This window comes from Malania oleifera, chromosome 6, assembly GCF_029873635.1.
Source record: "Malania oleifera isolate guangnan ecotype guangnan chromosome 6, ASM2987363v1, whole genome shotgun sequence".
NCBI classification, from domain to species: domain Eukaryota; kingdom Viridiplantae; phylum Streptophyta; class Magnoliopsida; order Santalales; family Ximeniaceae; genus Malania; species Malania oleifera.
Window position 1 is genome coordinate 45,489,761 of NC_080422.1, and position 17,983 is coordinate 45,507,743.

The 17,983-nt window shown below is 34.3% G+C and overlaps 1 protein-coding gene across 1 annotated transcript; it reads right to left on the reverse strand.

Moving 5' to 3' along the window:
- Positions 1 to 4,185: 4,185 nt before the first annotated feature.
- On the reverse strand, positions 4,186 to 14,306 carry LOC131157465 (beta-amyrin synthase). Its single transcript, XM_058111646.1, has 17 exons — positions 14,015 to 14,306; positions 11,570 to 11,755; positions 11,382 to 11,471; positions 11,059 to 11,256; positions 10,873 to 10,957; positions 7,739 to 7,905; positions 7,295 to 7,597; positions 7,037 to 7,156; positions 6,801 to 6,923; positions 6,585 to 6,683; positions 6,371 to 6,427; positions 6,228 to 6,274; positions 5,991 to 6,134; positions 5,698 to 5,875; positions 5,291 to 5,371; positions 5,111 to 5,194; positions 4,186 to 4,751 (listed from the first exon to the last, which is right to left on the reverse strand). The coding sequence occupies exons 1-17, from the start codon at positions 14,213 to 14,215 to the stop codon at positions 4,629 to 4,631; spliced, it is 2,286 nt and encodes a 761-aa protein (XP_057967629.1). The 5' UTR covers positions 14,216 to 14,306; the 3' UTR covers positions 4,186 to 4,628.
- Positions 14,307 to 17,983: the final 3,677 nt, after the last annotated feature.

Here is a 17,983-nt window from a genome sequence, read left to right on the forward strand (position 1 = left end):
AATTAGTTAGGGGCAGCTAATTACCATACGCTGACGCCATGTCTCGGCTAATTACCGTGGGCGAGAGTGTTTGACTCTATATCCGAGGGTGTTAAATATCTCTTGTTTGTTCCGGGTGGTCACCGATGGGTGTGAGTGGACACCATACTGGCAACAGTATTGTTGTGATGCTTAGGTTATCACAGGGTATCGTGTGCTTAAGTGTGACGACACTGACCGTATATTTGGTATCGTATGTACTGGAACTGATTTGGAAAATATTGGAACCATATTATGTTATGTTTTATGTTGAAATAACACTTGTATGTCACACACTGATATAACCTGCTTTCTTCCTTACTGAGAGGTGTCTCACCCTGAATATACAAATGTTTTTCAGGTACTTTGGGTAGCCAAAACTAGCATCCTAACATCCGGAAGTGTGGGTGTTGGTTAGCTGCATTTAGTACCTGTGTAGGTACAAGCTTTGTAATCGGGTTGTCAGTGTTGGGTTTTGTAGACACCCGAAGTATGTATTGTATTTTGGGATGTATATTTCTAGTTATGTATAGACTCTGGTATGGTATGATGTATGTATAGAAAGAACATTTTTGCTGTGTATTTGATGTGTATGGACATGTATGTAATTGTGTATAGGGTTTACATGTACCCCACGGGGTCGAACCCTCATTCAGTATAGTATCATGTATGTTTTAAATGATACAAAGACAGGTTTGGTTACTAAAATCACACCTGAGACCCATCTGCGAGTTCGGGGCATGACACTACTGCCCAGCTTTTTTTAAAGAGGCAGTAGGGTGTCAGGCGCCTGGTAGAACATGGACAAGCTTCTCAGATTGTACAGTCAAGCTTCTAGGAGAACATGGTTAGGCGCCTGTCCTACTATTAGCTTTGAGCACCCTTTAGTTTATTAGTCATAACGTTTTCTATATAACTCCAAATTTGACGTTATTGCTATCAACAGAAATCTAAGATAAAATCCCACAACTTTCATGTTGAACACTTTTTAAAATAAGGTTGATAAAGAAAAATGCCCATCAATGCGAATATAGAAAAAATAACAGCATTTGGAAAATCCTATTTTTGATGTTTTTCATTCCAAAAATGATTTTAACCTTTTTGAAATAATTTTTGACCTTATAAAAATATTTTTCAAGTATTTTAAAATGTATCTATGTCCAAATAATTAACCTAAAAGTTTCATACATCCATATTGAAATTATTCGAAGTACTTACATAAAACTTCCTTAAGATTCTAAATTCTTCAACTCTTGAAGTCTTCATATATGTCCTTACTTTGAATCCATCTTATTTTCAAGCTTTCAATGTACTTTAGGCTTTTAGCAAGTTCGCTTTAATATGCATGCTTTCATAATCTTTAGGCTTTATTAAATCATCTTTGAATTCATGCATTAAGCTTCATATGATCATCCTTATTTGAAGTATAAGTTTTTAATGGATCCTTGTGAATACTTGACCTTGCATTTTCATAATTGAGTCCTGAATGTCATCACTTAACCAAATATGTTAAGTTTCTCTTATTTGTTATCATTAAAATAAGATTTTAAGCCTTGTAAAGCCAACAAATGGCACGAAAATCCTGAAACCTAATACTCGAAGAACAACACTTCAGTATAATCTTGTATACAACAAATCTACCGGACCAAAAGCAAAAACCAACCCTTACCTCGATTTTTGGAAAAAACTCAAAAATCTCTGAAATGAAATTCTGATTCGTAGAACCTATATAAATTCCTTCCCTGATCCACGTAGCGACGTCGGATCATCAATTTTAACAACACACGGCCCAGAAATCAGAGAGAGAGAGAGAGAGAGAGAGAGAGAGAGAGAGAGAGAGAGAGAGAGAGAGAGAGAGAGAGGGTTTATAAAGAAAAACCTAACTTAGCCTTTAAGTAATCAAACTAAATATCTCTTCCAAGATATTTATATATAAATATCTCAAAATATCTCCTTTCAAAATATCTTCTCTAAAATATCACCTCCAACATATCTCTTTATTTATTTATTATATATATACTTTGATCGGGTTACTACAATAGCACATTTGATAAATCTTCTACCCATGCCAATACTTAATGGAAAATTCCCACATTAGATTTTGTTTAAAGAAAAAGCCTCATATGATCATCTCAGGGTATTTGGATGTTTGTGTTATGTTTATGTTAAACCTGTGTCACATGATAAGTTTGCTGCGAGATCTAGAAAGTGTGTATTTCTGGGATATATCTTAGGAAGGAAGGTGAAAGTGTGGTATGCTTGGATACCACTTGTTGGCCCGGGTGTATAGAGTCTAGAGGGGGGTTGAATGGACACTTTCGCGTATTTTCGCTTTTCTCTACAAAATAATAATCTTGGCAAGAAGCTAGCAATTATATCCCAATATATAAATTAAAATCATGCACAAGATATAAACAATGGAGTATAGAGAAGAGAAAGCTTAATACTGGTATTTTGACGTGGTTCGGCTCCAAGCCTACGTCCACGCCTTGAGACCCAACTCAAGGATTTCACAATCCACTAAAAAACTCCTTCACCAAAGGAGAAGCCTTACAACAAGAGAACAAATCCCTCAACGCTCACCAAGAGCCTTCACACGGGAACAAATCCCACCGCTCACCAAGAGCCGCAAGGTTCACAAAGAAGCTTTGTAAGACGGTTCACCAAGAACCTTCACCAATCGGTTTACAAAAGAACCTTACAACTTTGTTCACAAAGAACATTTTACAAGAAGATGGGTATACAAAGCAAATGCTCCTCAAAATGAGTTGATATCAAATACAAAACAATCCTCATACTATTCTCTCAAGGAAGTAATATCTAGTTGAATGTTTTTATACCTTATATGCATATAATATGGGAGAGCAAATGTTAGGGAGCTCATGCACTATATATTAAAATATGCTTTGTGTTAAGGAGTGACAATTTAATGGGGGAAAAGGGGGGGAGAGATACTGCTCTAATTGTATTCTCCAGGGATTTATGACAAATCTATGATTGCTTGTGTTAATGTTTGTATGGTTATTCTCTTGAATATGAATAATACAAGTAGTCTTTTTCATTCGGGTGTTTTGTTGCCTTGGATTGTGAAATATCTTATTGTTGTAACATTATTCAGAGTATATGAATATCTTGCTCTTGTGATGCCATATCATTCCTAGTTTCTCTTCGGTATTGAGACTCACCTTGTGCTTGTGCTTGCAGGCTTGGACATGTGACCATTGGCTGACTTGTCAGGGGAGAGCACTCAACGAGTGCCGCACGACCCTTACTTGAATCCTATTTTGGGGGTCCATGATACTTTGCTTTCTTGTGAAAGCTGATAGCTTACATTATGTTGTAATATGGTGCCTTCCGCAAGAAGCCCTTTAACCTTACATACTGATACCTATATAAAAACTAAATTGTGATGTCACACTAGTTTATGTTAGGAATTCTGGTGTGGAACCGTCGGCAGCAGCACCTCCCCATGCAGCCTATGTTGAAATGAAGACCAGCAGCCAGCAGCCCTCCACATACGCTGCAGATTTTGTTGAAATCTGCAGCCACCTTCTTTGAATTTTGCTCCCCTTCTTGTATATATATATATATATATATGTGTGTGTGGAGAGCTTTGCATGATGTGAGCAGAGTGTTGTGCAGTGCAGAGAGTTGTGAGAGAGAAGTGCAAAGAGCAGAGAGTTGTGGTGAGAGAGAGAGAGTTGAGTAGTGGCTCCTCCTTATATTGTTTCTCCCAATTTATAGTGCAGTGGTGTGTGCTCCCGTGGATGTAGGTCAGTTCGGACCGAACCACGTAAATCCAGTGTTCCATTGCGTTTGCTTGTATTTTTCTTCGTGTGTGATTGTTACTCCAGGTCTTATTCCCAACAGTTTGCTTATATTTTGATACCACATATTCTAATCCCCTGATGAGATTGAGATAAATTGTGATGCCACACTAGTTTGCTTATATTTTGATCCCTCGTAACAAAGCTGGAGCAGATTAAACTTCTAATCCCCTGACGAGATTGAGATAAATGAGCATCCTTATATTCATAAGCTAATGATTTTTGTACTATCCATATATAAAATGCTATTTTTTGTTGCTGCCAGTCTATTCTGCAGATTGATCTTAACAATTAAGTAGACAGCAAGGATATTCGACAGATCTGAATATACAGATCTTAATTAGACGGTAAGGATATTTGATTCAGATCTGAATATACTGTTTATATCATACTACAACGACATATGTCTGTTGACAAGTACGAAAATGGCTAATGAGCTAGGCAATCTTTTCTGGTGCACTGCACTGCCAGAGCTGAAGATCCATATGTCTTCTACACAGAAAGGCTTTTGTCATCATCTTCAATATACAGGCGATGGTAAACTAACATGGAAAATTTTCTCATGGATGTACTCAATTCTTTTATTGCTGAAATCGCATGTGCCTTAAAGCCTTGCCTGTCCATTTTTCTGATCACCTAATGATTCTTGAACATCTATACATGCATAGACATTAATTGATTGTTGACAGAAGAGGAAATGCTTCCGGTGGTAAAAGATAGAACAAAATCAATTCACAGACGAGTTCATTTTGTATCGGGCAAGCTCATGCAGCAACTTTGGTTTTAGACAATTTTGGAGGGCAGAGGAACCCGCCTGCGGTATTCTGCAAGAGCCCATAAAGGATAAATGTTCCTGTATTCGGCATAGTGTAACATGCAATTCTTCATGAAGACACCAGTGATTTCCTGTCATGAAAAAGGCAACAATTGTTAGCGTAATTTGGTCATCTCACAATGCCAAGGAAAGGGCATATTTTCTTCACTTGAATTGAAGTGGTGTCCCAACAGAAATGCATGCTTTACGTAGTTCAAGTGAAATGCCCATCAGAAATGCATGTTTTAAGTGGTTTATAAATTATGGTTTTTCTCAAATCAATGAAGGTATTTAGAATCACATTGTTGGTTTTAACTTTTAAGCAAATTTTGCTTTATTTTGATAATCAATATTTCAAAAAACCTTATCTTTGTGGGAGCACATAACATGTTCATGTTTCATTTTTTTTTTCATTGTGGTTATTAAGATGTGTTCAAGACATCCACCTCACCTGTTGAGGGAAGTCGCCATTTTCCAATTGAGAGTTGATCAAAAGCTTGGCTGCACGGTGAAGAGGTGTTGGGTCTCTTTCAACCTACAACAGAGGAAAATCAAGAAAAGAATTTTTAAGGTGATAAATTATACAGAAACAAGTTACTTACAGAATCTGATGTTTGAGGTGTAGACTAACCTGCCCAGCATGAATTAGACCCATCATAGCCCATGCAGTATGCACCAGATTTGACCGGTTTCCTTCTAGGGGCGTATATATCTGATTCACCAAGCAGAACGTTAGGCTATAATTTTTATGTTTTTGTGTGTATGAGAGAGAGAGAGAGACCAATATATCTAAAACGCAAGCAGATGTACAAAAATGGTACTTTTGTAAAGTAGTTAATTCAAAGGCCTTGAATGTATGAATGAAATTAATCCCTCTTATACTTGGGACTTGTACTCAAGTCTGGAGAACAATATGTTGAATGGTTTAAATGGGATATATTCTTCACATTATTCAGAGTGCACAATAATATGATTGCTAATCCATTAACGTGATCATTAATTCAGTAACCGAGCACATAATTCATGTAAAAGAATTACCTTTCTTGGGCATGAAAGATAGCTCTCTCCCCATCCGCCATCGTCCTTTTGTGATTTTAGCAGAAAATCAACACCTCTACGGATAGCAGGACAATTATAATAGTTCTTCCCTGCAGCCGCTAGCCCTCCCAGTGCAAACCATGAACCATATGTGAAGCATACTCCCCAATTTCCGTACCTGTGAATGGGATCGTTTCATTATGTCCATTAATATGTCTTTTCAACATAAAAATCTTAGCATTAAAATACAGAAAATCAAGTTCAAGTATAATGCTCAAGTGGGGAAAGCATACCAAGAACCATCGGGCGTTTGTACATCTTCCAGATACCCTACAGCATTCGCGATGAAGCTCTCGATCTCCTTCTTCCTGTGTCCAGGATATAATTTCTTGAACAGAAGTAGAGCCTGGATTGCCGAGGCAGTGCACTCGACATACCTGGATTGATATTTGTTAGTCAGTCTCAAGGCATACATATACAGTTTAGAGGAATTACGTACAGAAAGGAAGGAGGTGAAAGAATCATCATACTCATGTTCTATAACGATGTCTGCGAAAAACTCTGTAGGATTGAGCATCTGAGGGAATAAGTGCGCAAAAACAAAATGAGACCCATGGACATTTGACAACAAAGGAATTGCAAAGAGAAAAGTTTACTCGGATATGGGACTTACCTCCAACCATTCCTGGGCTCCTGCACGCTCCCATGCTGTTAGACCACCATTTTCACTCTGTGATAATTCATGTGAATTGACATTTCAAAAAATAATTCATTTGATTGTGAGTTTAGGGAAAGAGAGGCATGCTTAAAGTAGAGAGTTTCTACATCAAGGCAGTTAAAATCTGAGGGTAACAAGCCGGCAAGGGCAATGACAGATTAATCCTTACCTGCAGGGAAAGCAAGACGTTAACCGAATCATACAGTCGCTCAGGTTCCATTTGCTCGCCGACAATTTCAGGTGGCATCACTGAAAAAAGAAGACAACACTGTAACAAAAAAAGGGAAATTAATTAGAATTCGAACTGCATTAACCATTTGTTGGATATTTGAAAGTGTAAAATGGAACTTGACCGGAGAAATAAAACATTTATAATGTTATGTACCTTCAGTCCCTCTGCAGTGCAATCAGACACTTGCCAGCCGTGATCTTGGTCGGAGAAAGTCCATGATCCTTTAGAGATGTGGCGGAACATCTTTTTGAAGTCACCAGAGGGATTGTCCTTAACCTTTAACCAATATTTCCAGCAGATAGCTAGTCAGGCTAACTTAATCCCCATGTAGGTTTGATCAATTGAAGCGGAAAAATGCTTCTTGCAATTTTTTAAAGAAGAAACTTAACCTGAGAATTCTTTATGAATTCATGTCCTTTCTTGAGCGTCAGTCCAATTTCGTCGGTGAGATTACTGGCCAGCAAAGCTTGAATGGCAAAACCAGTATCCCACTCCTGACTACCAAAGCTCTGCATTTTAACAGCAATTAATTAATTGTAAAACTTCATTAATTAATTAATTAATTAACTACCACTTCAAATCTCATTGATCAATAGTTTAAAGTTCGATAGTAATTAATTGGAGAAAGTATTTAATTTTTTTGTCACCTGCATCTTCATTCCATCCTCTGCAACCCATATATAATCAGGGATCCTAGCAAGGTGCTTCTTGAAATAATCCCCATCAGGGTCTTCAACCCAACAAGCCAGCATGCACAACACCTTCTCAACGCATCCGATCGTAATGTAACGACTGTTCTCATCTTCGTAATGAATGTAGTTCATTGTGGTTTGAAGTGCCTTCTCCCTCAACTTGTTAAAGGGCCACCGGGTCAGCAGAGGCTCTGTTAATATGTACAGACCATCCCACAGCAAGTCTTGAATTAAAGGATGGGGATAGTATATATCCTCCTGCATTTGTTATTTATTATTACACAGATCAATCTTCACTGGTACTGCTTCTGCTTCGCATATATAAACATTAATATAATTCATAACCACATTTAATCAACAAAACTCTGGATCCATTCATATCTATGCAGCAGTACGTACCTGGGCGCAGACATGGCGCACTTTCTTCCAGTTGATTTCGTGGTAAGGTTGAGTGTGGAGTTCTTCTCTCAACTGGAGAATGAGAGGGGTGATGGGGCCTACGAACCTTTTCCCATACAAATATGACATTGGCATGTAAACCATCCTACAGTAGCACCACATTTTTGCTGCGCGCAAATTTAACTCATAATTAATTCTCCATGATATGATTGGCTAGCTACATATGAATTGTATATTAATGCATTTAAATATATCGATCCCTCCACCACGTACAGTGCTTAATTTGAACAGTAGTACGACAGAGATGAACAGAAAATTATATATGTGGACGTAAATAGTTATTGTTAGTGTATTTTAATATTATTATTGTATTTATTATCTTGGAAAAGAGCATGTATTTTGGAATGAGTTATAAATCTACATTTAATTAGGTCATTAATTCATATAACTCATAAACTCATAAGATTAATTATGTGAGTGTATCTTAAAATTAGATGTGTATCCATTTAATATATATACATCTTATTTATTAAGTGCATGAAGAATGAAAGGTCATTTTGTGCTTATAAATAGACCCTTAAGACATTGGCATTACGCACCAATTTCTTCTCATCATTCTCATCACTTCTTTCTTCTTTTGAGTTTAAAGAGTTTGAGAAGTGAAGAAAGGTGTTCTTTTGTGGAGCTTGGGACTCCTTCGTTTGTGCAGAATTGGCGAGAGTCGTATGATTCAAGTCGGATTGTTGTATCCTAGGGGATACAAGTCTTGAGAAATTCTACTGCATTAGTTCATGGGTTAAACCAAAAACCACAGAGCTTGAATCTCCTTGAAGAGAACAAGATATATGTGTCTCAGCCTACTTGTGAATCATGCTTATATTTTTATTTTTATTTGTATTTAAGTTTAAATTTATTGCTTTTATTTTATTAATTTTTCTAACAATTTTAAGGAGATTTAATATATGGAGCCTACAGTTAAGAAACCGAATGAAAATGTTGAAGATCTCAATAAACCTTTTCGATTTAAAGGAGTCCACTTCAAGAGATGGAAATAATGAATATGATACTGAGGAGGTAAGAGGGCAAGGTGCAATTCTGCAAGAAAATAGTAATGCCAACAATGGTAATACCACAAATGTAAATTTAATTACTTTTGAACATAATAATTTTCCTAAAGGTTTTTTTTTCTCAAAAACCCTAAATTAAAGCCTAAGAGAAGAAATATGAAAATTAATGGTAGACCTCACAAATTGAATAGGGGAAACTCTAATCAAAAGAATTTGAACCAAGGACCCCCTTACAATCAAAACAAACAAAACAACAATTAATGTTTGTTATGTTTTTGACAAAAGTGGGAATATTGCTCAAATTTGCAAATTTCGAAAATGTGGATCTATTCCTAGTTGACGAACCATTTGTGGCGATGCTTACTGATATAAACATGGTCTACAATATTGAAGGGTGGTGGGCAGACTTGGGTACTAATATGTATGTCTGTTATGATAAATTTTGGTTTAAGGTATCCATTCCTTTTAAGGAACCCAAAACTATTATACTTGGTGATTCACATATCACTCATGTATGTTGAATTGAAGTTTACTTCGATCTGGAAGATTGAGTATAGTATTAAAAGATGTATACTTTACTACTTCCATGAGAAAGATTTTGGTATCCGGTTTTCTTCTTAATAAAGTTGGATTTAAAAAAATCATGGAATCTAACCAATATGTAATTACTAAAAATGAAATATATGTGGGCAAAGGTTATTCTTGTAGATGTCTTCCTTACGGCCCAAGCCTTCGCTCCATGGACTAAGCCTTAGGATAGAAATCTCTAATTAAATAGGGGTCGGGTCGGCATCCAAATTAAAACACAACTGGACTCCACAAAAGCCCAACATTCTTGTGATGGGATATTTGAAATAAGCATTGAGAATAACAATATAACATCTTCAAGTTTTTTTTTTTTTATATGATGCTCTCTTTGTTAAATTCTTGGAGTGCTCATTTATGTCATATTAATAGTAGATATTTAGGAATCATGAGTGGTTAATCAAAAGGAATATAATAGTATTATTGGTAGCCTGATATATGCAAATGATTTAACTAGACCTGACATTAATTGCATATGCAGTAGGAATAGTTAGTAAATTTTTTGGCAATCCAAGTAGAAAACATTGGAATATGCTCTTGAGCTTATAATGAAATATTTAGTTGGTACCAAAAATTATGGCTTATTTTTGCCAAGTATTGAAGGTTTTTGTAATGTTGATTGGAATACTTTGTCAAGTGATCCTCTCTTTACCACTAGTTATATTTTTTACTTTCGGTGGTAGTGCTATTTGCTGGAAATCTAAAAAACAAACAATAATTGTAAACTCAACTATGAAAGTTGAGCTTATTGCTTTAGTATCAGTTAGTGAAGAAACAAGTTGGTTGGGAGAAATGTTGTATGAAATTTCATTTTGGTAAAAATCAATATCACCTATCCTAACTAATTGTGATAATACTATTGCAATTGGAAGAGTGAAAAAATGTTATTATAATTGTAAATCTAGACCCATAAGAAGAAAACATAATATTGTAAGATCATATTTGAGTAGTGAAATGTGAGTTATATAAAATCTTCTGAAAATCTTGCGGATTCATTAATCAAGGTCTTAGCAAGAGAAAGGATCTAGAAAACATTTAGGGGGTGGGATTGAAGCCCGTAAAATCATGAAGATACCCAACCCAAGGACCAAAGATCCTGTAATTGGGTTTAATGGGAAAAGCGAATCATATACAAGTCGTAAGAAATGCACAATAATTTTTAAGCTCATACCTATGGTGTAAGTGCATTTATCCTGTAACGGAGGAGGTTGAGTTTTTAAATCTCGTAATGATAATATGTTTCGGAGCACCCTTGACAAATTTTACCTATGTGAGCATGAAAGTGGGGCCGCTCTCTATGAGAATTTAACTCTGAATCATGACTATTAAAGCTCATGTCAATACCTAAATGATTATGTGTGACATAATGAGTTTATTTATGAATCGTGGTTATATTTTGTATTTTATTTGTGTTTAAGTTTATTGCTTTTTTTTATTAAAATTTCTAACAGTTATTAAAGAGTAGGTAGGTCAGAATTGAACCTGGATGCATTGGAAGAAAAGAAGGGAACATCCAGAACTCTGGAGGCATTGGGTTGCTGCCTGTCCACTCAAATACACCCAGTATCTGCACACATACATATGCATAAGTTGATTAATAAATATATAATAAGTAGAGAGAGAGAGAGAGAGAGAGACAGACACAGAGATAGAGAGAAAGAGGAATACTGAAAGCCATGTCTTGCCCCAGGAGGGAATGGCGGTGACACCGCCACGGTCGTGAATCCATTTACGAGCTCTGGCGCAGGCATTGTCTTTGCCGCCGCTGGGTCCTTCGCCGAGAATGCGCATGCAAATATAGCTGAGGGCTGTGCAGAACATGGTGCTGTGCCCCTCTATGTGCAGTCCCCATCCCCCATCCTCGTTCTGCATTTACGTATACATATATATTAATTATATATACAAAAACCATTTACAAAAGTAGCTAGATCTTCATCAATTCATTATATATATATATATATATAGACACACAGAGACACATATGCAGGTACCTGATGACAGTAAATGTAGCGCAGAATTTCCTTGCGATGTTCTGCTGGGAATATAGAATCAAGATGGCCCGTAATGTACACGCACATCACCTGCATGCATACATATATGCATTCAAATTGACATAAATTATTGAAATATAATTATGAAAATTAAAGAACGCGTGTGTATATATATGAACTGTACTGACGAGGGGAGGGAGGAAGAACAAAGGGCCAGCAATTTCGGCAGGCCAGTGGCCGTCGGGGGACTGCAAGGCGGAAAAGAAATGGACTGCCCTCCTCAATGCCACCGTCGCTTTCTCATAGCTTATCTCTTCTCCCTCTTCCACCTTCTCTTGCGGTATTGTTTGCTTGAAATTTTTCTCTCTCAAATACTGCATGCATTCCATTTTTTCCATGTTAGCAAAGAACATTTAAATAATAATTAAGTAAAAATATATATATATAAAAATTATCCAAGCCCTTTTTAAAATTTATATTTATATTTTTAATAGAAGTGAATATTTAATTAATTGGCTCATCCCTTGTTTGTTTTTTTTTTTTTTTTTTTTTTTTCACATTCAAGCATAGTTTTGAAAACCATACCAAAGAATCGGCCACACGTTGGATTCGAGTGTTGATTAAAAATCGAAAATGATACGAACCAACCAAGAACCGGTGCGACCTTGATTCAATGCCGGGTCAACCCGGTTCATTTAAAAATGTATCATCATAATTAAAAATTAAAAAAATTAAACCACCCACAAAGCTGAAAATATGTATATATATATATATATATATATATATATGTATATATATATATATATATAACCACCCTCGAGGGCCACGCGGGGAGAGACAAGCTCCTCGAATAGGGAGAACTTTGATTGTTTATTATTCAGCAGAAAGAAAAAAGAGGAATAAGAATAAGAAACGGAGACAGCTTTGAAAATAAATATGTTATATAATAATGGATGGGGTTGCTACACTCCACCATTCACTTAACTTAGCCCCCCATCTCATGTCTTTGTCACCACCTCCACAGTCAAACTTGCAACTCTTTTAAGAAATATTATTTAAAGAAGAATTCATTTTCAGTAAACGTATAATTACCATAAAATATCCACCCCATCAAACTACAACACTATCCAAAACTAAAATAAAATAAAATATTATATGTAAATGATAATCCCAACTAGTCAACTTCGTATGCCCTTAATATGTCACTGGATCCAAAACCCAAGTGCAAGTAAAATGGAATAAATAATATAAAATGGATAGACCTCATTTTTATAGTTTCTCTATAGTAATAACAATTCGGTTAAAAAAACTACGCTTAAAATTTTAAATTTAACAAAAAGACACAAATTTGTATTAATATTTAGAAGACAAGCGGAAAGTGTATAATAAATAAGTCAAATGTTGAAGGCTCATGAGATATTTCAAACAAAATATGAGAGATTTTTTAAACCAACTCGGTAGGAAATTCTCTTCTTTTTGACAAATCTAATAGTAATTAGTATCTGTTATAATAGTAAATTTAAACAACTTATTTTTCTAAAATATGTTCATCATTCACTCAACTCCGAGCATTATCGTTTTTTAAGATGTCGTGTATTACAATTTCTATTTTTTTTAAAATTTTAATTTAAAATAATTTATTATATATGTTTATGTGTGTCTCTGTACTATTTTTTCTTAACAAAAAAGATAAGGGACAAATAAAATTAAAGTAGAAACGAAAATCAAAAACTAAAAATTAAAAATGAGCAACTTATTTGGTTAAGGTTTATCAAACTAATACAAATTAAAATTTTAATTAAAAAAATACTCATTTTCATCTTTAAACCAAATAATATTATAAAAATATGATTAAAATAATAAAATTACAATAATAAAAATAAAGTTTATTATAATTATTGTACTTAACTTTTATACTTGAAAATTTTACTTTAAAATAAAAAATTTATTGTACATAGTACTGAAAAATAGTAAAAGTATTTTATAATTGACTTTATTATTATTTTTTAAAATTTATGTATATTTTTGTTTTAATTATATTTAAATTTATATCTGAATCAGTAAGGACGAGAATAGTTTCTTCAGTCATTTCTTCTTGTTCTGAAAGAACAGATTCAGCATCTGCATCGAGTTCTTCATTCTATAATTGCTGGGCAAGTTTTGTAGATTTTGTCCTGTTCATTGGGCATTGCTTTGCATAGTGACCTTTCTTCTTATTTTAATTTAAAAGTGTATAAAATGAATAATTTAATCTAAATAATTATTTCTAAATATTAAATCATAACATTTGATTTTTAGTATTTTAAAAAATATTAAAAATTGATAAGAAAATTAACAACATAAACGAACACATTTTTATAATTTATTTTTTCACAAAATAGAAATATAATACAGAAAATAACAATAATTCCAGCCTTAAAAATCATTTTAACTGTTTAAAAAAAATCTTAACAAGAAAAATATAGCTAAGATTTTATTTACTAAAAGGTTATTACTTTATTTTTCTTAAAAACAAGAAGAAAACAAAACTAATTATGGTAAAGATCGCCTTTTTTTTTAAAAAAAAAAAAAAAGAAGAATAAAATGATTATGAAGTTTAAAATTACTGATGAGGTAGAGAGAGAGAGAGAGACCTGCATGCGCCAGAGGAGATCGGAGCAGGGCTTGACATGGAAGCGGTTGTTCCAGAAATGAAGGCGAGCTTCTTCAACCTGAGCGCGCTCCTCAGGGGTGCCGGCGTCAGGGTCGAACTCCCATGTCTGCCTCCCGGCGTAGTTGTTTGTGCTGTAGATGTAAGGGCTGTCCCCTCCTTCTCCCACCTTCAGCCTCCACATCCTCCGATTTCTTCTCTACTACACAGCCCTAGCTAAGCTGGCTAATTGCTATGCGGTATGCACTGAAATTGTAATTGAAAAGTTTATGCTCTTTCTTCCGTGGATGGAGCTCCCTATTTATACACACACACATACCAGACCAGCTCACCTGCTCACTGCTCGCGACCAACTCCTCTTTCCTGCCCTCCCTTAATTAATTAATTAATTAATGCATGTGCTCCGGTGGTCAGTCTCCCCAACGAGACAGATGGGGTCATACCACTCATACACCTACGCATGCCTCCATCTGTCTTCCCACGACACAACTCCTTTTATCCGTAAAAGAACGCAAGTGGCTGGGAGGAAAATAAGTTTCCATTTTATTTTACATCATAGGAACACAAGTGTTTGGAATTACTTAGGCAAAGTGCTTCTTTTTAAAAAAAAAAAAAGAAACATTACATTAAATTTAATGTAGAAAGTCAGTTGTATTTTTCAAGCATCATAAATATGCTTCTATTTTATTTCATCTAAAGATGATAATTTTTTTTATTAAAAATTTAACATAATCTTTGGGGCAAGCATGAAAATTTAACACAATCGTTATTTACATACATGGTGTTAGAATCTTTCAACTCCTTAGGCCTACACGTAAAAACTACCCCTTGATTAAATGGAAGGACAAGTGCGTTGTGTGAGATTGGGTGCGAGCGTAAGGCAAAAACTTACTCCAATTATTAAGTAGAAGTACTTACTACCAAACCAGCCCCAATCGTCACCCAAGCCTTCACAGTCAACAGAGTAACGTAACCCTAACCCTAGGAATGAAACAAACACAAATAAATATTCAACTCTGCCTGCTCGCCTCAAAGGGTCAGCATCAAATATTAATGCCCAACCATACAATGCCCTCACCTTTTTGGCCCCTTTTAGAGTATTGCTACTCCTAAATAAAGTATGTATAAAATTTGTTTTGAAATGGAAGGGTGGTACAAGTGGGAGGAGGGAGAAGGGTGCAAATTTTAGTATTGAATGCAGATGCATATGATTTTTGCACGATGCTTTATTTTTATGAATAAAATAATAGTCAACTCCTGTAAATAATAATAATAATAATAATAATTAAAAATAAGAGTATTTAAATATTTGATTAGTTGGCACCCTCTAATCAGGGCAGCCCACGTTTGCCTGTGTTGGCATAGCCATTCATATATAAATAAAGAAAGGGAGAAGCGAGGCCCTCGTTGTGCACGAGCTACCACGCCACGCCGCCGTTCTGAACCGGGAGATGCTGACTGAATTATTGCGCACTCGACGGGGCCCACAACTCATCTTATTTTAAAATGGCAGCACCGTAAATTTCTACCTAGGAAACTACAAAAATTAACTATTTCAAATTTTTTATCATATTTCTTCCAAATATCGCCTATGTGCAAATACTATAGCCCTTGGATTTAGATTTGTATCGAATACAATATAAAATTGTATTGAAATTTATTTAAATTTTTTGAAATTTAAATCTAAGATCTGAAATTTGTGCTCTCAAATTCGGCCTAAGTGTTAAAAGTTCAAACCATCATCTACTATTTATTTTTAAGTCAACTTAGATTGTGTTTGGACAAAATACAGGTTGGGTCTGAACCCCTTAGGCAAGGCACTGCAAGAATAAAAAATTAGAGATGTCAAGACGTGTTTGCCTTAGTGCTATCTAGAGATAAGAAAGTTACCCTATGTTTGGAAAGGGTTTGAATTTGGATAAAATATACTATAAAGTTGTATTAAAATTTTTTTAAATTCATACAAATTCAAATTTAAGTTTCAAAATTCGTACTCCCAAACGCAGCGATTGTTTCTTTAATAGATAAACATTGCAATAGTATTGGATTGTATCTGTACTGCTTTTTATTATCGATAGTGCATATAATGTATTAGAACATACTAGAGTGATAAAATCTAAGATAAATTAGGTAGGACTGTTATATAAAATAAAAAAAAATTCCAATGTTATATAAAGGTGGAAAAGAACTATATATGATGGAATCCTATGGATGGAATGTAATAAATACAAGACTTGCCAAAACTTCAAAGTTAATAAATAAATAAATAAAAAGTATAGAATATTGGAGGTCAAGTTATAAGGAAGAAGATGTGAAGGGAATAAGGAGTATCTGAACATGACACAAAACCTTATATGAACATAATTAAAATATTTTAAGCTCTAAACATGGACAATAAATCAAAAAATGAGGATTTGTGCTTAATAAGCATGATGATGTCTTTAGAATTAGAGTTAGAATTTGAAAAAATAAACGCTAAAATTGTTTGCATCATCTTTGTGCATACCCTCACTACAAAAAGAATTGATTTTTAGTGACGAAACCATTAGTGACGGATTCAATTTCATCACTAAAAGTGGGTATTAATGTCGATTTTAGCAACTGTCACTAATATGACACTATTAGTGACGGATTTGAAACCGTCACTAATGGTTTCGGCACTAAAAATCAAAAAATATCAGGAAAAAAAAATTTTTCACGCGAAAATTATCTTAGAAAAAATATTAGCGACGATTTCGCAATACTAGTGACAAATTAAATCTGTCACTAAAATATTCTTATTAGTGACGATTAACTAACCATCACTACTATTGTTTAAAAAAATAAAATTAAAAAATTTATTTCATAATATTAGTGGCGAATTTGAAAATTCATCACAATTAGCCACCTATTAGTGACGGATTTGGAAATCGTCACTAATACTTCTAAAAAATTTTAAAAAAAAATTTATTTCGCAATATTAGTGACGAATTTGAAGATTTGTCACTATTAACCATTATTAGTGACGGATTTGAGAACTGTCACTACTACTTCTTTTATTTAAAAAAATAAAAAAGAATTTATTTCACAATATTATTGACGAATTTGAAGATTTAAATTACATGTTCCCATATATAAAAGTAAGAGTTAGAAATCTAGAAAAATAATGAAAAGATGTTTTCTAACTTTCTTGTATAAATTTAGAAAATTGAAAAAGATGGCATTTTTATAATTATTAAAAATAATAATTTATTTTCGCAAGCAAAGAGTATCAAAATTATTTGTGATGCTCATTCATTTCATACGAATATTGTAAAAGTAAAAAATAAAAATTCCTAAAATTCCCCAATACCTAATTTGCATATTTGGATGAAAACCTTTTAGAGTTCTGACAAGTCAAGCATTCTTTCTTGTACCATACGTTTGATAAAACTTTTGGCTTTCAATTCCTTTCTCTCACTCTCCAATTCTAGCGACTTTAAGGAGACATCCCACGTGGACAAACATGTGTCCTACGATTTAATAATTTTGTTAATGGAGTCTTTTGTACCTTAAGAATAAAAAAAAAAAAGGCAGTTGGAAGGGTCTTGCTTTCTCTCACCTTTAAAAGTTTAGGGAAGATGATATGATTATGTTCTAAACATGAATATATAAGATTTTGCCTTTGCTTGCTGTGAGTGTGAACTGCTGAGCAAGACAGATTGAATAGAGGGAAAGAAGGAGAGAACAGAGAAAGAGGGATGGAGAGAAATTTTCGTGTTTTCCTTCTATGTTAAAGTATTGTACAAGAGCGTATATATAGAAAGCAAAAATGGAATCAAGGAATGAGTTAGTTACTAACTACAGGAATAAAAACAAAAAAAAAAATTGGTATTCCGAACAAATTTCTATAACGGAAAAGAAGGATAATAAAATAAAATAAAAAAAAACAAAGAAAAGGAAAGGAATCTGAGCCGTTATGGACTACTGCTCG

Bases quoted from the DNA above. Each gene is read 5' to 3' on its own strand.
- LOC131157465 (XM_058111646.1), bottom strand. From the start codon at position 14,215: ATGTGGAGGCTGAAGGTGGGAGAAGGAGGGGACAGCCCTTACATCTAC. The intron at 7,598-7,738 runs GTACGTACTGCT...TAACAAATGCAG, and splicing joins TGCGCCATGTCTGCGCCCAG to GAGGATATATACTATCCCCA. The intron at 6,428-6,584 runs GTAAGGATTAAT...GAATTATCACAG, and splicing joins ACGTCTTGCTTTCCCTGCAG to AGTGAAAATGGTGGTCTAAC.